This window comes from Ceratotherium simum, chromosome 12 (assembly GCF_057802395.1).
Source record: "Ceratotherium simum simum isolate JZ-2026a chromosome 12, ASM5780239v1, whole genome shotgun sequence".
NCBI lineage: Eukaryota > Metazoa > Chordata > Mammalia > Perissodactyla > Rhinocerotidae > Ceratotherium > Ceratotherium simum.
The window spans coordinates 20527058-20549594 of record NC_141911.1 but is presented as its reverse complement, the minus strand read 5'-3'; the positions used below and the strand labels follow the sequence as shown (position 1 = coordinate 20549594).

Here is a 22537-nt window from a genome sequence, read left to right as displayed (position 1 = left end):
TCAAAAATGCTGCTGTTGTAGAAATTTAGCTAAATATGTTGAATATGATACCCCCAAAATTGGTTTAAAAATACCACTCTCAACAAAGAAAATGATCTACTTTGCAATACTATGACAAATGAAAAAATTAAAACAAACCAACAAACAATAAGAACAAAAATTATTTTTAACATATCTAGGAAAACAATATCCAAGAAGCCAAGAACTCTGATTTTGAAATTCAAAATTTTCCAAAAACTTCCTAGCTAATGTGTGTTCATTTTAAAAACCCAGGAATAGATTAAGAACCTTTCATGCTACAATCTACACCCCAGAAAATCATTGAAAAACAGTTTAATTTGGTTACAAGATTCTTTATTTTGTAAACTATACATGAACAGTAAAAAAGAAAATGCATTATACTTTAAATGTTACATAAAGTCAACATTAAAGTTTCTTTTTTAGTGTGTATAAATCAAATGGAAAGAATCCATCAATTTTACTTTCAATGAATTGTGTATCGGGAAACCAGTTGACCTACTGTTTAAATTATGATACCAATGTGTAACACTCAACAGGTTTTTCCGTTTTATTATGGGCACAAAACCATAGGTCTGATATACTTAAAAGCGATGGTGTGCCAAAATGTCTACACGATTAATTAACATGCTAACTTAAACACAGCAATTAAAGTAATTTTTATTACAGTTAAATCTTAAATGCTACTCTACACAATAATCATAAACAAGTCCACATGGCAATTATGTAACAATAGAAAAAAAGAAAGAAACATATTCCATTTTCTTCATTCCAGCAGCAGTACCTTTACTGGTATTAATTTGTTAATTAGGTGTGCTTATATATTGCCTAATATCCTATATTGGTATGCATGCTAAAACCTTTCTATCTCTATTTTGCGAGGCACCATACAATACGTTCTCTAAGTTTCGACACTAGTAACAAAAATGGCATAATTCTTAGATTAAATGCAAATTTTTATCTAAAATAGGAAATAAACTAAGAATTAAGATTTTTAAATTTGACACTGGGGCAAATGACAAAGTTTTTGTGAAAATATGGTTTAAATGAATCTTTCTCTTTGTCTTTTAATTTTAAATTCTGCACCCTAAGTTGCTGGTCAGAAGGACAAAGAAACCTAGAAAGGTAAAGAAATCATGCTGTTTAAGAATATAAAAAAATCTACATGAGACTGCTATCCAAATTGAAATAAAAATTAGGAAGGACGACTAAGTTTTTAACTTTCAGAATCCATGGTTTCCACATTTGCCATTTTGTAAAATATCCTATCCCATCCAGAATAATTTCATAATTAAAAACATCACTATTAATGTAAACACGATGGAGGACTTGACAATCGTCACTTTGTTTTTCTTACCCTGTGGTATCCCTTCACTCACCTCTAACTCACTCTAGGTTTGGGAAGATGCTCCTTTGGAATTGCAATTAAGGTCATGCACATTTTTTGTAGAATCCTTGGGACCCGAGTCACTAATAATGTTATTGTAAATTTAACTTAGAATATCTCTCAGAAAAATAACACTATACTAGCTTGAGCACTGGTTGTTGTTTTGTTTGTGGGAGATCTACACAGTTTGTTCTTCTGAAAATCTGTTTATATCAGAGGCTCTTCATAACTTTCTTTTGTCTGGCTAGACTCCATATATGTTTTCTTTTTCTCTAAGGCATATCAAAACTCAAAGTAAATGATTCTTATTTAAACATAAAGTTCTATGACTTTAGCTGCTATAGTTGAAATAATTATACAAAATATATGTGAGTTTTAGAATCATTTTGTTTTGGGGCAAGAAGGTAATTCTCAATAGGCTATGACTTTGTAAATAATAGAAATGTAGAATTTATTGATTTCAGCTCTCATCAAATGTATCCATCATGGTCATCACCATCATCATCATCATCCCCTTCATCTTCATCATCATCTTCAATTTCATCTTCATCATTCATAATATCATCTTCATCATCCTCATCATCAGTCCATTCATGGAAATCTCCACTCGCAAAATCTCCAGAGATCTCAAAATCAATAGCTTAGAAAAAAGTAAATATTAATGTTAGTTGACAGAGTAGTGGGATAATTTCTGAGGGATATAAAAGTTTGATGAAAATTGAAGAAATTAATGAAATTTTGATTTGCTCTTTCAGCTTACTTAACAAAGACAGGGAAAAATCCATTTTCTATCATTTCTTAAAATTTATGTGCTAAAAAGCAGAATTATTACTGAGGTCTGATATGTAAGATTTCCAGTTCGGTAATATTGATCTCAGCCCAGTTTTTATAGAAGTCCATGTCAAACTTTGACTCTTATAAATAATTTAAAATTTCTTCTGTAAGTGTGGTAGGCAAAATATTTGCCCCCCAAAGGTCTTCACTTCCTAATTGCTGAAACCTATGGATGTGTGACCTTACATGGTAAAAGGGACTTTGCAGATGTGATTAAATGAAGGGCTTTGAGATGCGGAGATTACCCTGGATTCTTCTGGTGGGCCCAGGGGATCACTTGCATCCTTAAAATCAAAGAACTTTTCCCAGATAGAGTCAGAGGGAGATGTCATTACAGAAGAATGGTCAGAGAGATGCAATGTTGCTAGCTTTGAAGTGGGAGGAAAGGGTCCATGAGCCAAGGAATGTGAGCAGCCTCTATAACGTGGAAAAGCCAAGGAAACAGATTTTCCTCTAGAGCCTCTAGAAGGAATGCAGCCCTGAAGACACCTTGATGTTTAGCTCAAGGAGACCCATGTTGGACTTCTGACATACAGAACCATAAGATAATAAATTTGTGTGTTTTAAGGCACTAAGTTTGTGGGGATTTGTTATAATAGCAATAGAAAATGAACAGTTAGTATTTTTTAAAGTATTAAGAAATATATTCATAACTATTTATGGAGGCAATAACGCACATCTATCTCAGTATGTAGTTATTTTTCAACTCCTCCAATGTTAGTGTTTATTTTCTACCCTTTCTAATATTTTAGTCTTACAATTCTATGGTAGCTAATTAGAACAAATCTTATTAATGTAATCCAGTACTTATAAATTGATTGCCTTTATAATACAACACACTGAAATTCATATCGTTAAGTGAAGAAAATGTTATGTCTCTTTTTCCTACTTCATGTATTTTCTTAATAATTTCAACACACAAAGAAAACTCAGAAGAAGTCACGTTCTCCAAATAATTTCCATGTTCACTTATTGAATTCATCTCCATATAATTTTTATTTATACCATAAAAAATTAAAATTCTTTACCTGCTGTTGATAACTGAAGTAATTAATAATATAACTAATTTAAACTACATATTACAAAGACATGTTCTCTACATGTTAAAATATGTTAGGTAGCTATTGAGACTACTTCATCCTACTTAAATCTAATAACATTGGTCAGAAAACCAAAACCAAGCTATTAAAAATGTTATGGAATAAATAAATGCAGAATAGGCATTTACGCATTAAATGAGATTACTTTTATATTGTTTACCATTTATTTCTAAACAATCACAGTCTATCAGTTTAAAAATTAAGGAGATAACTAAACATTTTCTATAATTCAAGACTGACCAATTACTTTATCTTCATTTTTGGTCATTTGTATTAGTTGAAACATGATCCATTAATTCCTAGTGTATGTGTGTGTGCGTGTGCATGTGTGTGTGCCTGCAAGTACAATTAAGTGGCTTTTGTTGTGTAAACTTTCCATAGTACAAACAAAAATACTGATTTGAAACTTGCATTCTGGAAAAATATTTTATGAAACAAAAAAGATGCCACATTTAAAACTTTAAAATGCATGTATATGATGCTCAACTAAATTGTAATTTATTTTTAGGTATACACATAAAAATGCATGCTCATACAAAGAATTAGAATGTTAGTTATAATTACCCTTCAAACAATTAAACTATATTTTTCTCACCCAAACATAAGGAAACACGCCCATATAGCTGCAATTTATGGACCTTTACTTTAAAAAGGTTCATTTCTCTTTTGTTGGTAAGCCTACATACTCCCTAAGTCAACTTCTCCAAAGGCATACAGACAAATGGGTGCCATATGGGGACATGGAACACACTTCAGTTAGCTGACTTGAATAGAAGGGATGACAAAGGTCATCTTACCTGAGAGGAAAACAGAAGGTATCTAACATTCTTTCTGTATTTGAAGTAGTAAAAGGAGCCCACCTTTTAACTACTCTCCTTTAAAATATCTAAATTACACAATTCCATTTATTATTTGTACATGTTGTTAATGTGCTAGAAGTGAGTCTTTTTGTCACCTCCCCAATATATTCTATAGTCTTTGCACAGAGTATGTCCTCATTAAATGCTTGAACAAATGAATGAGATTCTTAAGTACTTATCCTGTGCTTGAGAAATATTAAATACGTAACCCTTCTCCTTACCACAATCTGCAACACCACTTGTTCTGGATCCTATGACTTCATTTCCATATCTGTCAACACACCAGCACTGCCCAACACTGCCATGGCATTGTGTTGGCTTATAGTAACCATCTTCATCACACAGGGGAATGTAATGTCCTGTGAAACACACACACACACGTTATGAATAAGTTGTGTTCCTTTTTGATAGTCAGCAAGTATGTATTAATTCACTCCAGACATGTGCATATTCAGTTCCCACTCCAGGCTATGAACCAGTGATACATGTAGAACAACACAGGTCACTGCGCTCATGGAGCTGGCCAATGTCATAATGAACAGCTTACATCTCTTTTGTTAAACAAATTTACTATCTTTCTATTTCTAACTCTGTAAAAGGTACTGTTTTCAGAGGTGTAATATAGAATTAGAATCTGATTAATGCCAGGCACATTTAGTCATTCAGACCACTAGGCACGACACATTGGGCACTTCGCCATCTCATCACTGCCAACTTTCTATTTTCATTTCCCCAAATTTAAATTCATATATTCCAAGCTGTTTCCACATCAAGCTAACTTTTTTCCCCAGATTCTATACTGCTTCATCTCTGTACACATCTTTTTCTCATCTGGAATCCCTCTCCTTCCCACCTTCTTCCATTTTAAGACGACTTAAATGTGATCCCCTAATATGAAGACTTGTACATGGCTAAACTTTGATTTGTGGAAACAAACTTATGTATGAATGTATTGTTCCCACTTGTGAGCCGTAATATGGCATGCATTTTGTAACAGTTAAGAAAAACATGACCTATTGTAGCTTTTATCATTAGCAATGCTTCACATCTAAAACTGCTTTACTACAAAAAATTAGCCTTTTTATTTTGAACTAAGAATATTCAATATGAAAAGTCTCATTTAAACGTACAATATTGTAATTACAAAGATAGCATATCATAATATAATATAGATTAATCAGATCCTAAAACACTATAATATTAGGTGTCACTAAATACACAAGGGCATTAATATACATCAAAAAAAATATATTGCATGTGTGGTCTTCTGCATGTGGATCCTAAAACAGAAAAAGGACATCAGTGGAAAAACTGGTGAAATCTAAATAAAGTCTGAGGCTTAATTAATAGGATTATAGCAAGGTTAATTTCTTAGATTTGACAAATATACAATGGTTGTTTTATAATGGTAAAATGGTAACCGTAGGGGAGGCTGAGTGAAGGATATATGGAAACTATGTACGATCTTTGTAAATATTTTTGATTCTAAAATTGCTCCAAAAAGTTTATTTAAAATTTGTATGTTTATAAGAATAAATAAAATAATCATAATAATAGTTTAATAATCTGTTAGCCAAATATTCTAATATTTCCAGGCTTTGGGTGAAATTTGGAATTTATCTATATACGTATCTATCATCTATCAAATACATACATTTACTTACTAAAAGTAAGTTAGTAAAAAGTGCTGAAGAAAAACACTAAAATATCTGTTCAAAGTTCCCTGAGATACTCAGGGCATGCTTTCACCCCGTATCTATCTACCTTGCTCTCTATATCTATATACACATCTATATACACACACATACATATAATGCCATCAATTCTTGAATTGCTAACTGTAGACTTAGAATTGAAGTTTCTGTTGATGCTTTAACTTTAGCATTGTTTAAATCTCTTTTTTACTTAATAACTTTCAAAATGAACATTATATTAGGGTAATAAAACAGACATAATATCTTTCAATAGGTAAGATAATAAAAGTAAGTTTAATGGCTTTCAAAAACTTCATAAATTTCGTTACTGAAATTTAGTGTAGTCTATCTTTGTTGGATTAATATTGATTTTATGTTGCTGTTTCCCTGGGGTTATTTATGTAAGCAATAAAGGCTTCAGAAGAATGATCTATTACTCACCTAGGAGCTTCTTTCTCCCTTGCCGCTTCTGAATATTGCTGAGCTCTGTCTGGCAAGGTGGGTCTGCAATGACATTAAAAATACTACTTAGGGATTATAGTTAAACAAAGTGCAATTTCTACGTTTTTAAACTTCAGTTAGTTTTTACATGGCTTTAGAAGACATATTACGTATTAGATATTCTTCTTATGAAGATACACTCATGTAGATACATATATATATATCTCTATATGTATACACACGTATGTGTGTGTATATGTATATATATAGATAGATGAGAGAGAGGCTTTCCTAATTATTAATATTAGATTATCTTGATTTTCCTCAGAATGATAGAATTAGATAAAGAGAATTGTATAAAATACTTGTATGATGGAAAATGGTTTTTATCATTTACTTTTAAAAGGTCAATCAATTCAGCAACGTAAATCCAACTGATGAACTGCTGCCCAAACAATTAACTGATTATGTTTTTCTCCTCATTTAAAACAGTTTCTATAATCTAGAGAAATGGCTTTGCATTAAAAAAGTAATCTACGAAAAAGTTAATGCTTCTTTCCAGTTACATCAGAGACATTATTATAAATTTTGATACGGGATATTATTGACAGGCTTTGTTCTTTTTAGTTTCACCCAGATGCCTCAAGAATATATGCAATTTGGAAACAGGACATAATATACAATAATTTCTGATAAGCTATCTTTTAAAGAATAAACTTAAAACATTAAGCCAATTTGGAAGTATTGGTCTATTTTTCAAACTCAACCACTTAAAGGAGAACCTTTTTAGAGAAGTGTACAATTCAAAATAGACAATACAGTTTAGCTTATATTATTATTTTATATAATTATATTTCTTCTTATATATAATATATATTCTTATCTGAAAACAGTTCTATGTATTTTGTACTCATATTCTAAAAACTTGCTGTTACTACTTGCTTATATAAAAACTGTATCATAAACTATTGACTAGTATCTATTCTTCCCACACTACAACTTTTTAGATAAAAGGTAAGGTATAATTAATTCAAATAATTTAAATATCCTTTGGGTATACAAATATCACAATATTCAGTTATTAATTTTGCATGTAAGTAACAAAGTGGAATGAGGAAATGAGACAAAGTGCTTAATACACATTTTATAGTTTAATATGTATGGCCAAAAAATGTTTATCCTTGGGGAATCTAAAATGTGAAGGAAAAATAACTTGTTTGAAAAGCCTAAATAATTACCTCATTGTTCTACTTCATTTTGAAATTGGTCCAACTGATCCCTCTGTTTTTCCTAATAATCTTGTGAGTCTCTTAATACTGAGTATTAAAGGAATAGGAATCAAGTTATATAGTATGAGCTTATAGAATAGACATTTTAAAATCTACTGCCCTCCAAACATGACATTTAGAACAAAGAGGAAAGATTCGAGCTGAAGTTTCAATGTTATATTGAAAGCAGTTCTTCTAGCTGCTATGTGCCAGTTATTATAAAGTAGAAGTAATATTTCATATATTTTCACTGAAAAATCCAGGTACATTTGAATCTGACTCTTGATTAGTAACCTCACTAACAAAACCTAAGTACCAGTCCTACAAACTCTGTATAGGGAACATTTTAAGAGAAATCATGGCAGATGAGGCTGTTCAACTACAAATAACATTTTTCCCATTATTTATAAGGCAGCTCTGTCAGACCTTCAACTTAGGTATACTTGGAGTGCTTAACTGAGATTTCGTCTATTATTTGAACTCATTTGCAAAAATCTAGATGAAAAGATAGTAACCTCACCAATTGCTTGAAGATTTGGACACGATTAGACTATGAATATTCAGCTTAGGGTATAGGCACAAATTTATAGCACAAGATTTATTTCCCCTAATCTGTTTACTACCTAACAGTGTTTTAACTTTATGGAAAATTCAGATTTCATATGTTTAAAATTGTATGAGAATTGCGAATGAATAAAATATGCTTTAATTTAATCAGTGAATTTACAAATAATTATCCAATCATTAGTTTAGAAAAACAAGAGAAAAAGAAGAATGAAAATTTTTTAAATAGTTAAATTTCAAAATGTTGTTTTTGAAAATAACATTGTTCATTGTTTTGCGTTCTGGATTTAAAAACTCAAATCCTTACATTGGGCCATTCACACATTATCTATATTATGAATTGATATTTTTCAATACAATGGAACCAATGCAATTTTATTTTGCCACACAATTTTGAATTGAATAAAATGTCCTTGGGAAAAATAAATAAGTAAATATTTATATGTTTACAATAATTACTAATATACAAATGTGTTTTTTTAATACTCTCAACTAGTGATTTCTAGGGAGTATATTTTTATCAGTTGTCAAATATATATAAACAATTTAGAGTCAAAACTGAAACGAAAGTAGACAATATAGAGATTTGTGAATGACTCTAACTTGGCAACATATGGCTGCACAGGCTGTGTACTGTACAACTCCAAAGGGACACCATCCATTTCCATTGCAATATGAAGGGTGCCCTGGAGTGGTACATCAAGGCAGCTCCCTAACTTCCTTCTTAGGAAGCCATTGCCCTTAACCCCTTTTCTTCTCAATATTTTATTATTCATATAGCCTCTTACAGAATGGATATACTTGAATAACTTTATTAGGTTTATTTCATCAGAGAAAATTTCAAATATTCATCATACCAAAGGACAAAATTCTGTGTATTAAGTGTCTTGCATTACATAGAAAAAACATCTTTTATAAAATTAATACATGACCCACATTTTGATATATTTTCCTGTAGATTAAATGTCTAAACAACCTCTAAAAATGTCATTTATTTTCATTGTAGTCCTGAGGGAAAAAATATTGGATATATTGTTGACGGAAATAAGACTTGCTGATGTTACCTGTACTGAATAGAATTTGCCAACAAGTTGCACAGTGATGTCTCCATGACATTATATATATAATTACCTTACAAATTCTGAATATAGAACTAAAACTACTTGGAGACAGAAGTCAAAGACTCTAGTTTCAAATCCCAGGTCCTATACTCATTCTGTAATGTGAAGTTATTTAAGATCAATACGCTTCAGTCCTTAGGCATAAAATGGGAATATTTTCACAGGGCCATTTGAGTAATAATTATAAATTTTATGTATAGGAAAGACTAGATGTATCTGAATAAATGTTAGTTTTTTTTTCTCTTTTCTGGATCTTACACAATAGGACTTTAAATAAAATAGCAACTAATAATTGATTTACTTTTTTAGAGCAAAGGCTTAGAATATACTTTTACAAAAGCAAGTTATCAACACCTAAGGTGACCAAAATCTCAAATTAATATTCCTCCCACTCATTCTTTTATGATTACTCAGAGTAAAGAATTATACAAACCACAATCATATCCATTTTGTATTGCTTAATTGTCATGATTTCATAAAATTAGTCATAGAAACAAATTTGTATTTTAATTAAAGTTAAAAACATTTTTTCCTTGGGAAATTACAGGTATTTCACTTGCTTGAAACTTTACATTCTAAACCACATTTATTAAATCTTTGAAATTAAGCCTAATGTTATATTTTTGAAAGGTATTTTTTTAAAAACACAATTACTTTATTTTCCAGATATTTTCCTAGACTATACAACTGCAGTCTTGATTGCAATTTTAAATCATCCTGAATTAATAACACCCCATTATACACTATTTTCTCTCTCTCTCACTCTCGCTATATATAGATATATATACACACACACACATATATTACTCTAATTATAGTAAACTTAAGAAGTTGGTGTTTTTATTGAATCAATAAACAGGAAAACACATTCTTTTATAAGGTGAAACATTAAAAAAATATTTTTAAATTAATGGTTATTCTTTTTCGTGAAATTACTTAATGAACTAATTCAATAAGCTAGTTACCCCTGACAGCTTTTGTAACATTTTCTAGCATATTAAAGTAATGAACATAATCAGCCAAACTCTCCTAAGCTTTTGGGAAGTTGTATAAATGCTTTTACCAGCTCAGGTACCATTTATTAAATTATTTCCACCTTTGATCTCAGAGAATATCTTCATGTGACTATAAAGATTTTAACACTTTGCAAGAATACTGTTTAATAAATGAAAAGTATGTAAAGCTAAATTTTTCTTTGGGGACCTTTAATCAGTTCTAAAATTATTACTGCAAAATCCAGCAATGTTTTAAGATGAAGGTACTTAATTCTGTAGAAGAAATATTCAGAGGTATTCAGAAAATTTTTAAATGTTTATATATAAACACTTAAATATGCTATCATAACATTCAAAGAAAAACTAAAATAACATTCGTCTTCATGACAAAAGACCACATGTCTTTTTATGGCAGTTTATCTGGATTTACCTTTTTATTCTTTAAATGATTTAAGCGTATACTAGTCATTAAAACTAGAATGTAGTTTTTTAGGCGTGTTGAATCACCTAGAAAGCAGATATGTAATAGTCAAGTCAACTCTGTGTGTGCGCGTGCACATGTGTGTGTGTCTGTGTGTATGATTTAGACTATTTTAATAAAGCAAATCTAATTTTTAAACTCTGTTTAAAGTGGTGTATAAACAGTTAACCTACTTTACAAACCCTGCTGTTGACTCACTACTAATCAATTTATGGATAATCATTTCATTCCTAATTACTAAACTATTACTAATACATGAAAAAGCAATTGAGATAGTAAAATGCCCCGTGTAATGCATTAGTTTTCCATATGAAAAACTAAGAACCATTAATATAGTTTAAAGTAGCTTGTTCATTCTCTTAGCTGTCAAGGATTTTAAAATGCAGTGACAATAGCAGGTGTATCACATTATACTAATTTCCAGTTTGTTTTTAAAAATTAACGTCAAAATTACACATATCATTGTTTCCTTAGTGCCCCCAAACTTTATCATAATGTGAGTTTTATGGATCTACTTCCCTTACACAGTTAATTTTAATTATCATTCAATTGATTACATAAGCATGACTCCAATGTTACATTATATTTATATTTTTTAGTAAAGAAGGATGCAAAAAGAACTAGCATCATTCCACCTCTTCAGGTTACCTCGCGTCTCCCAGAGAATCAAGACAATTTTCTTTGCTAGCGAATATTTATAAAGCTAAGTCATTTTGAAAAGTTTGAAAGACTAAGTCATTTGAAACTCAAATGAGTAAAAATAACTTTATGGTGAATGCTGTGCTTCATTCAGCTCATTTAATAAGATCACAAAATAGAACATTAAAACTCCACAGTATAGTGATAAAAAACCCATTTATTTTACACCGTGGGCAAAGCAGATAGCAAATTAATTTTAATGATGACTTTTAATATCTATGTTCTCATATCTCTGTGTGCTTCTTGGTGGTTCATAATGGAAACTTTAATGAAGTGCATTAATATAAAATATTAATTACTATTTTTCATCTTATTTAGCATGTTTTGCATCCCTAGCAGAGTTATATTGTTCAACATGCTGCTTATTTGCTCTCTTATTAAGCACTCTAGTTAGAAAAATATCTACCAAAATGAATGAGGTATAGTGTACTTTTTTTTTTTTTTTATCGAGAAGGAATAGATAAAATTTGACGTGCAGGTCAACTATCAGCATTGGTTGGTGTCATCTTTTACCTTGCTGTCTCTGGAAGCAGTAGCACCATTCATTGTTAGATATCAAACTGTCCTTGTACGTGTCACAGGAATTGAAGAATGCCTTCGTACACTGTTCATTCTTATCAAGGTAAATGCTTCCGAGCTCTGACTGGTCCAGCAGCAGGTCATAGTTTGTATCAAGTCTGTTAAACATCCAGCCAAGTGAATCCTTGCAAATTGGCAAAATACTGGTATCAAATCCTAAAAACAAAGACAGAAAATGATCAGCTAAATCTGAAAGTCACCATCAGCAGCAAGCAAAATGAAGTAACATAATATTAGGTTCGAGTAGGGCACCTACTCAGCAGTTAGAAGGATGGCTCTAAATTCATCTTGGTTAATTTGTTTCAAAGTAAAGTGGGGACAGTTATACTTACCTTTCAGGATAGTTGTGAGGATTAATTAACCAGAATATAAAGCATTTAGTACTGATTACACATTTATTCAATGGCAGTCACTATTGTAATTATATTATATATTTACTATTATTTTATTATTCAAGCTATTTCTAAAGTTTATCATGATGAATGCCTAATTAGATGTGTATAGGTATTATTGAACAATAATATCCTATTAATAAAGAAATTAAACTCATTTTTCATTCGAAGAAATAAAAATGCCCTTTTAACAAAAGTATAATTAACATATAACGAATAATAAGTTGAGTGACGCTCCACATCTTGGTAGAACTATGGTGATTGTGATATTTCACAAGTAACATCCAGAGAAAGAATAACCATCATATAATTTACACAGCCACTCTGTTTTCTGTTTCCCTCAAGGCAATTTTTACAATTACAGATATGCTATAATGGATGGCGGCAGGTGTAGAAAGAGGAGAGAACTGGGTCAGTATCCAGGTTACACAATATCAAAGTGTGCATTACCCTGTGTAAGCCACAGACCTCGCTGAGGCTCAGCGTCCTAAACAGCATCAGCTGCAATATCAGTGTTTTGAGGCATAATTTTAAGATTTACTTTCAACTATTCTTATTTGTCAGGTTTAAGCTAGCTTTAACATGTATTTTGTCAATCCAGTTTTTGTCTCATTTGCTATTTTCTACACATTACAAGTGAAAGTAAAGTGATAACATTTAACCGGTATGAAAGAGAGGATGTGTTTGGGGATATGGAGATGTTCTGAAAACTGAATAGCAAAAGGATTTAATCTTCAACAGCAGGGGCTGAAGAGTAGTTTAACAATTTATCAGTGGAATTTTCTGTCATATTTAGTTAAGTTTATGTTCTAGTTGTACATACAATCAGCCCGCTGTATTCGTAGGCTCCGCATCTGTGGATTCAACCAAGCGCAGATAGAAAGGCCTGCGATGGTTGCATCGGTACTGAACCTGTACACACTTGTTTTTCTTGTCATTATTCTCTAAACAATACAGTATTACAACTATAGCATTTACATTGTATTAGGTATAATAAGTAATCTAGAGGTGATTTAAAGTATACAGGAGGATGTGCCTAGGTTATATGCAAATACTAAGACATTTTTATAAGGGACTTGAGCGTTCTGGGATTTTGGCATCCGTGGGCACCTGGAACCAACCCCGCCTGGATACCGAGGGATGACTGTATATTATTTTGATTTGTTATACTTCAAGATGTAATAATAATTGGAAATAAAGGTATAGATATTTAGGATTTAATTTTTAAATCCCATTTAGCATTTTTAGGATTAAAAATTAAATAGGTACTGACTCTAGGAGATTTTTGAACTTGAGAAATTCATAATTTCACCACCTTTTTGGAATGTATTTTATTAATGTATACAGAATATATTTAGTGCTCTCCATCTGTGCAGCACCATGCTAGGCAATGGGGATCAAAGGGAAAGGGGGTATTTGTGACGCTTTCATAAAAGCGTAGAGAAAGAAATTCAGTGATTTTTTTTTTACTGTTTGCGTTTTTCTTTGTAAAATTGTTTGTAGAATCAAAATAGAATTCTTCCATTCAAACAAACAAACAGCAAACATGAATTGCTCATTTCTATTTACTTTCCAGGTCCTGACCTTGGTTCTGGGAATATAAGATTTAAAAATATAGTTAAAGCCCTATTCTCTTGGAGCTTACTTTTAAAACAGCATAGTTTGAGATATTGGTTGAAACCGTTTCTTACTACCGGAAGTTGTCAAATGTTCAGAGATTACATGAAGAAAGCAACTTGTAAAAAGCAAATATACTAAACTCTGCAAAATCATTAAAAAAATTACGTTCTTGGTGCCGAGATTTCTGGTTTGCCTTTGAACCACATCCTCCCTCCCAATCTGATTTTCTGGGGCAATGGAGAAGCCTACTGTGGTATACCTGCCTTTATGAATAAAAGATATGAGAAGAAGAGAGAAGAGCTATTGCCTTTTGGTGAGCATTCAGAGTTAGCAAACAGCGGCCATCTTCTCCCTTTACCTACTTATTGAGAATGGAGGACTCAACTGGTTTGTTTCCCAAAATGTAGCATGGAGGGCTCTAAGAGAATCCTAGTAAAGGCTACGAGTGACTGTAAGAAAGAGAGATGGACGTCTGATTTCCAGGTGAATATCTGTTTATCTACTTTTCGACTAGTCCTGGGAAAAGGGCATTGGAGAAAGATAGTTGGAGTACAGCCATGCAGATAAAAGGCAAAGACTGCTCTGAGGTTCAACCAAAGCCCGAAGGCTGGCTCTCAGTGTTGGGGGTACAGAGGTAGATGAGATATAAGGGAATGCCAAGAGAAAGCGAGCAGAAGGCCAAGAGCTAGGGATTCACCAGTCAGTGTTTCCTGTTTAGAGACAAGTGGTAGAGAATCAGTGGAGAGATAATAGAGGCTTAGATGTCAGCAAACATACTCTGGACTGTCTTTTCAGTACAATGAAGAACAGCCAAAATGTTAAAAGCAGGGAGTGACAGGATCTGATTTTTGGTTTAAAAGGAAAACGCTCTCTGCCATCATGTGGATTATATCGGAGCAAGTGTGGAAACTGGGAGACCAGTAGGAAGTAACAGGAATAGCCCACATGAGAGAATTTTTGGGGATTGTTTGTATCACATCTTCACAATTCCTTGAGTTTCCTTTGACCAATAATCACTCTTTAAAAACATAAATTTTAAAATTATCTCTGCCCAGCTTTTATGATGTACCATATAAACATTCTTGTCAGCACCAACACATTTTTCCTTCTTTTTGTCAATATAGTGTGAAAGAAAAGTAGCCTTAACCTTTCAATAAATTTTGTAGCTCTACTTTGAGGAGAACTTATTCTGCAACCCAGACATCAAACTAAAAGATTATTTCTGACAATGTAAATGTACAGATATTTAACAAATTTTAGACACAACAGAACTAAGAGTTTATCCTTCATGTTAAAAAGAAAAGAAATTCGTATAAAGTGCATGTCTGGTGAATGATCAATTTGATGAAGTGTAATAGTGTTTTAGATCCAGAATGTCAAGCTATCTGATTTGGATTCAGGTCACTGGCCCGTGTTCTGCCACCACCTTGCTTAGTGAAGTTATTTAACATATCTAGGGTTTAATGTCCACATCTAGATAGCGTGGGGATTTTTTAAACATGATCTCTATGTTACCTTGAAGATCAAAAATACAGTGAGTTTATGTCATTTGAATGATACATTTCTACACAAAATTGTTTTACAGGAGTCATGAGAATAAGTAACAGAAAAGGACTAGAAATAAAATTATGTTGCTATTCTAAATTAAATGTATACTTTTAAATATGATTTATTTTGATGCTACAAATGTAAAATGAAATTGATCTGGAAAAATTTTTTTCCTTGTCTTATTTTGAACTTTTGGAACAATAGATACTATTTGGTGAGTTTGAAGAAAAAAAAAAATCTAGGTCTAGCCAGAAATCTGACTTGTGTCACCACAATAAAAACTTAACGGCTTTCACCCAATTTCTGAAGTCTACTTTGTATTATATAACATAACCACTCCAGCTTTCTTATGATTAGAATTTCTATTATTTTACTTTTAACTAATTCATATTTTTATATTTAAATTGGGTTTCTTAGAGATAGCATAACATTGAGTCTCACATTTTTTCCAAGTCTGACAATCTCTGCCTTTTTATTGAAATGTTACGACCGTATGCACTTAACATTATTATCAATATGGTTGTACTTAGACCTTCCATCTTGCTATTAGACCTTCTATCTTGCTATTATTTTATTTGTCTCCTCTATTATTTGTTCTTTTTCTCTCTTTTCCTATCTTCTTTTTGATTAAAAATGTTGTTTATATATATATATATATTTTTTATGATTCTCATTTAATCTCTACTAGTTTAGTTCATGTGGTAGGCAAAATAATGGTCCCTCAAAGATATTCACATTCTAATCCCTGGATTTATGGGATATTACATAGTTAAAGGGAATTAAGATCGCAATTGGAATTAAAGTTGCTAATCAGTTGACCCTAAAATTGGGAGATTATCATGGATTACCTGGATACGCCCAATCTAATCTCATAAAACCTTAAAAGTGACTTTTCCTAGCTGTAGTCAGACAGAAATGAGAAAGAAAGCAAATGGCTTCAAAGATGGAGGAGGGAGACCACAAGCCTAGGAATGTGAGTGGTATCTAGAAGCTGGGAATAACCAGCAAAAAAAAATAGGGACCTTGGTCCCATAACTGCAAAGAACTGAATTTTGACAACAATCTAACTGATCAAAGAAGTGGATCCTCTCCTAGAACCTCCAGAAAGGCAAGTAGTACTGCAGACACCTTGATTTTAGTGTGGTGAGACCTGTGGTAGACTTTTGACCTACCTATAAAGCTATAAAATGATAAATTTGTGTTGCTTAAGTTACTAAATTTTGTGGTAATGTTACATCAGCAATAAAAAATTAATATAGTTTACTAACTATATTTTATTTTTTGGTGGTTGACCTAGGGTTTACAGTATACATCATTAATTATCATAATCTACCTTCAAATAATATTATACCACTTCACATATACTGCAAGAAATTTACTAGCATATACTTAAACATCTACCTCCTCCCACATTTTTCTGCTATTATCATCATCCATTTTGATTCTACATGTTGTAAACCCCAGTACTTTGTTATGATGTTCATTCTAAACAACTTAATAGCTTTTCAAATGATCAAAAAATGAGAAAAAAAAAAAACTCTTTTATTTTAAAGGAAAATTCATTCTCTACACATAACACTCCTGACACCAAATGTGCGGGTTTTCCATACCAAGCAATTCTCACCACCCAGTTGGTGTCCTACAATATAATTTAATTCTGACACTATCTACTCAAAGTTGGTGTAGATCCCACAGGTTATGGGCTCAGTCCCACAAGAGTGCCCCCTGCTTCCGCCACCAGTTACAAGTAGTGGGTTCTCTTCTCTCCATCTTGGCTACAGATTGGGGGTTCCCACAACATCTTACTCAGGTTCCATAATTTGTTATAATGGTTCACAGGACTCAGAGAAACACATTACCTACATTTGCCAGTTTAGTATAAAGGAAATTATAAAGGCTAGAAATGAACAGCCAATTGAAGAGGCATATAGGGTGAGGTATGGAAGGGTTTTGAGCACAGGAGCTTCTGTTCCCATGGAATCGGGGTGCACCACCCTCTCAGCACATGGATGCATTCAACTCAAAAGCTCTCTGAATCCCATAGCTTAAGGATTTTTATGGAGGCTTTTTATGTAGGCATGATCAATTATTAACTAAATCTCCAGCCTCTCTCCCCTCCCCAGAGGATGGAGGGTAGGGCTGAAAGTTTCAAGATTCTAATCATGTCTTAGTTTTTTGGTGACCAGCCTCGGTCTCAAAACTATCCTGGACCCCACCAAGAGTTGCCTCATTACAACAAATGATGCTCCTATCACCCAGGAAATTCCAAGGGATTTAGGAGCTTTGTGTAAAATGTTCTTATCACTCTCATCACTCAGGAAATTACAAGAGTTTTAGGAATTCTGTACTAGGTACTCAGGTCAAAGACCAAACATTAGAACAAAAGGTGTTCCTAGTACCTCTATTTCTCAGGAAATTACAAGAGTTTTAGAAGCTCTGTGACAGGAATCAGGGCAGAAACCAAATATATATTTCTTGTTATGTCATATATTTACACTCATTCATATTTAGCGTTTGTGGCCCTCTACCTTCCTATATGAAGATACAAATTTCTGTGTGGTATCACTGCCTTCTAGAAATCCCTTTAATATTTTTTGAAATCTCTCAGCTTTGGATTGTTGAAAAAGTCTTTATTTTAGCTTAATTTTTGAAAGATATTTTTGCCGAGGATGGTAGTTTTTTTCTTTACTTTTAGCACTTTAAAAATGTTTTACTGTATTCTGGCTTTTATAGTCTCTGAGGAAAAGCTTGCTGACATGCTAATCTTTGTTCCTCAGTACAAAACTTGTCCCTTTTTTTTTCATCTGGCGGCTTTTAAAATTCTCTAATGCTGATTTTTAGCAATTGGATTATGGTATGCTTTGGTCTGGTTTTCTTTGCTTCTGTTGCTTGATGTTTATTGAGTTTATAATATTCATCAAATTCAGAAGAATTTTAGCCATTATTTCTTCATATAATTTTCTGAGCCCTCATACCTCCAGTATTCTTCTGAGATTCCAATTATTAATTAATGTTAATGCAGTTGACATTGTCTCACAGCTCACAAAGACACAGAATTTTTTTTTCTATATTCTTTATTTGGATAGTTATCATATGTCTTCAGGTTCATGGATTTTTTTTCTCCTGCAGTGTCCAATAAGCTTTTAACCTCACCCACTATATTCTTCATTTCATTTATTGTATGTTTCATCTCTAGACATCCTATTAGGATATTTTATTCAAATATCCCCTCTTGTAACTGATGTCCCTGTTTATACTATTGTGCATATTAATAATAGTATAGTTTTTTTCAGGTCCTTGTATACTGATTGTATCTATTACTGTTATTTCTGGGTATATTTTCTGGATTGTGATTTCTCCAAATTTTGGACCATATTTTTATACTTCTTAGTATTCTTGGTAAATTTTAATTAGATGCTGAACATTGTGAATTTTAAATTATTAGTTGCTGGATTTTGTGGTATTCTTCTACAGTATTATATTTTGTTCTGGCATACAGTTAAATAACCTGTGCATCAGCTTGATTCTTTTAAGGATAGCTTTTAAGCTTTGTTATGGTAGCCACAGAGCAGCCTTTTATTCCAGGACTAATTTAGCCTCACTACCAATGTGCATCATATTTCATTATATAGATGTACAGCTATTTGTTTATCCATTCACCAGATGAAGGACATTTGAGTTGTTGCCAGTTTTGGAATTATAAATAAAGTTGCTATAAGCATCACATATGTTTTTACGGGAACATATGTTGTAATTTCTTTTGGATAAATATCCTGAAATGGGATTGCTGGGTCATATGATAAGTTTATATTTCATTTTATAAAACATTGCCAAATTGTTTTTCAAAGTGGCTGTATCATTTTGCATTTCCACGAGCCATGCTTGAGAGATTTAGTTATGCCCATCCTCACCAGCACTTGGTATGTTACTTAATTATTACCATTCCAACAGGTATATAAGTATCTCATTGTGATTTCATTCAGCATTTCTCTAATGATGACTGACATTGAGCTTCTTCTCATGTGTTAATTTACATCATATACCTTCTTTGGGGAAGTGTATAGATCTTTTGCCATTTTTTTTAAGTTTGGTTGTTTATCTTACCCTTATTGAGATTTGAGTGTTATTTATATTTTCTGGATGCAAGTTCTTTATCAGATATGTATTTGCCAATATTTTCTCCCACTTTGTGGCTTGTCTTTTTGTTTTTAATACAGTGTCTTTTAAAAGTAAAAAATTTTTAATTTTGATGAAGTTCGACATCATTTTTTCCTTTTATGTGTCATATCTAAGAAATCTCTGCTAATTAAAAGTTTCGTGTATTTGTTCTTATGTTTTCTTCTGTAAGTTTTACAGCTTTAGGTTTTCCATGTAGGCAGACATTTTTATTTAAGCTAAACAACGTCTTCGGGATTCTCTTTCATCCACTCCTCTACCTGGACAAAAATGAATGTTGAGGCCATCGTTACTCCACTTCTGGGGGAAAGGGAACTAGAGTGAAACTTGCAGCTAAGAGTAATGACTGTGTTTTCACTTCTTTGTATGTTCTATTGTGCTTTGCACATGCTGTAGGGTCATGAGTTGCCACATTACAGGACGCAGGATACAGTTGCAATATTGAGCCCTGTGATTCCAGTGACATGCTGGCAATGGCAGCTTCTTAGAGGGAAGGGAATGGCTGAAGAAGATACTAAATTCCAGTCCCCCTGCTTGGTTTACCCAGGCTCTCTCCCTATTACAGAACTGAGAAGGTACATACACTTGGTCACTCTACCATGGAGCTGCCCCATTTTTATTCCTGGCATCACCAAAATTATTGCTAGCTTTGTTCTCGAAGCTGCACATTCTCAATGTGAAAACCAGGTACAAATGGGCATTTCCCACTATCCCAGTACATCCACCTTCCTTCCATGTCCTCAATGATAAGGACCTGTGAGAACTGCAATCAAGGATATTCAATCAAAATCAATCCAATAAATCCCAAGATCTTGAAGAAAATCATGCAAAATTAGTATATTTATGGATTATTATAAATTATTCCATTTTATTCTATAGTTAACTTTAAAACTAGTGTGAAGGTAACACTGCAAATAAGAAAAATTACAAATAGATTTAACTCATTATTAACACTTGCTTTTTTTCACATTTTAGAATGTTAGAACATAGGTGGACCTAACACTACAATAATATAGTAGATATTAAATGAACAGAACGTACATAAAATGGGGGCAGGCCCGGTGGTGCAAGTGGTTAAGTCTGTGAGCTCCACTGCAGCGGCCTGGGGTTTGCCGGTTTGGATCCTGGGCACGCACAGATGCACCACTTGTCAAGCCATGCTGTGGCGGTGTCCCATATAAAGTGGAGGAAGAAGGGCACGAATTTTAGCCCAGGGCCAGTCTTCCTCAGCAAAAACAGGAGGATTGGCAGATGTTAGCACAGGGCTGATCTTCCTCACACACACACACACAAAAGAAAGTACATAAAATGTATCTAAAAAACGTGCAATGCTATTTGCTTTTAGTATTTCTAAAAATGCCACATTCCATATTTTTTTCTTTTCTATTCTGAATGTGTCTGTGTTGTTGTGTTTGAATTATTATGTGATGCCCTAAGTATGGCAACTAGGACATCTTTTCTTGTAATAGGCTCTGTGTCCAATTTCTAGGAGCCTTCAGTTCACATTATTATCATAAAGGTAGAGGATCTATATATGAAATGCTCTCTAATAGTCATCAAATATGATCAAATCTGCTAGTCTATAGATATAAAATGAAAGAAAAATAACTAAGGGACAATTTCAATTTATAAAACTGAAATATGATATTAGTTAGGAAATTGATACAATACTCAAAAATAGTTCTTGAGTCTGAATATTGCTTAAGATTACCTTATTATACATTCAGAAATAATATACAGTTGTGCAAAAATTACTTTAAAAGTGGACTCCTATTGCTGGGTCTGATTTTACATGTAGTCAGAGTAAGGTCCCTGACATCCTTTGAGTTTATTAAAGTTACTTCTTGGGGCAGCCCCCTGGCGTAGCGGTTAAGAGCACCCTCTCCGCTGCTGGCGGCCTAGGGTTCGGATCCCGGGCGTGAACCAATGCACCGCTTCTCCAGCCATGCTGAGGCCACGTCCCACATAAAGTGGAGGAAGATCAGCCCAGATGTTAGCTCCGAGCCAGTCTTCCTCAGCAAAAAGAGGAGGATTGGCATGGATGTTAGCTCAGGGCTGATCTTCCTCACAAAAAAAAAAAAGTTACTTCTGGGATTATTGTTTTTATAAGGTTCTCCTCCCTTGAATATAATTATTTTCATCAACTTTATGACAGTTTTTCTAAATAGGAGTAACCCAAGGCTCAATCTTGTAATAAATGTAATATTTGGGACATATATTTTTTAGAGATATTAAAAACAATGTGGGTTAAATCAATGTAAAAAGAATATTATATGGAAAGAATTAAACTAAAAAGCATAAAATTACTGCGTTTGTACATTGACGACGACGGGAACTACATTTAAAATGACTGAGGTTAGCTCATTTGCTTTCTTTCTTCCCCCCAGTTTTATTGAGATATAATTGACATATAACATTGTCTTAGTCCAAGGTGTACAACATAGTTATTTCATATATGCATATATTGTGAAATGATTACCACGAAAGGTTTAGTTAACATCCATCACCTCACATAGTCACAAATTCTTTTTTCTTGTGATAAGAAGTTTTAAGATCTACTCTCTTAGAAAATTTCAAATACACAATACAGTATTGTTAATTATCGTCACCACGCTGTACATTACATCCCCAGATCTTATAAACTGGAAGTTTTTACCTTTTGACCAGTTTCACTCATTTCCCACACCCCCCACCCCCACCTCTGGCAACCACCAATATATTCTCTGTAGCTATGAGTTTGCTTTTTTTTAGATTCCACAT

The 22537-nt window shown here is 32.7% G+C and overlaps 1 protein-coding gene across 1 annotated transcript in view; it reads right to left on the bottom strand.

Moving 5' to 3' along the window:
• Positions 1 to 347: 347 nt before the first annotated feature.
• Positions 348 to 22537, bottom strand: part of SPOCK3 (SPARC (osteonectin), cwcv and kazal like domains proteoglycan 3) — a 452647-nt gene continuing 430457 nt past the window's right edge. The window contains exons 8-11 of the mRNA XM_087437447.1: positions 11976 to 12197; positions 6335 to 6397; positions 4421 to 4558; positions 348 to 2045 (exon numbers count right to left, since the gene is read on the bottom strand). Coding sequence (XP_087293573.1) covers positions 1876 to 2045; positions 4421 to 4558; positions 6335 to 6397; positions 11976 to 12197 — 593 coding nt within the window. The 3' untranslated portion in view covers positions 348 to 1875. The remainder of the gene's footprint in view (positions 2046 to 4420; positions 4559 to 6334; positions 6398 to 11975; positions 12198 to 22537) is intronic.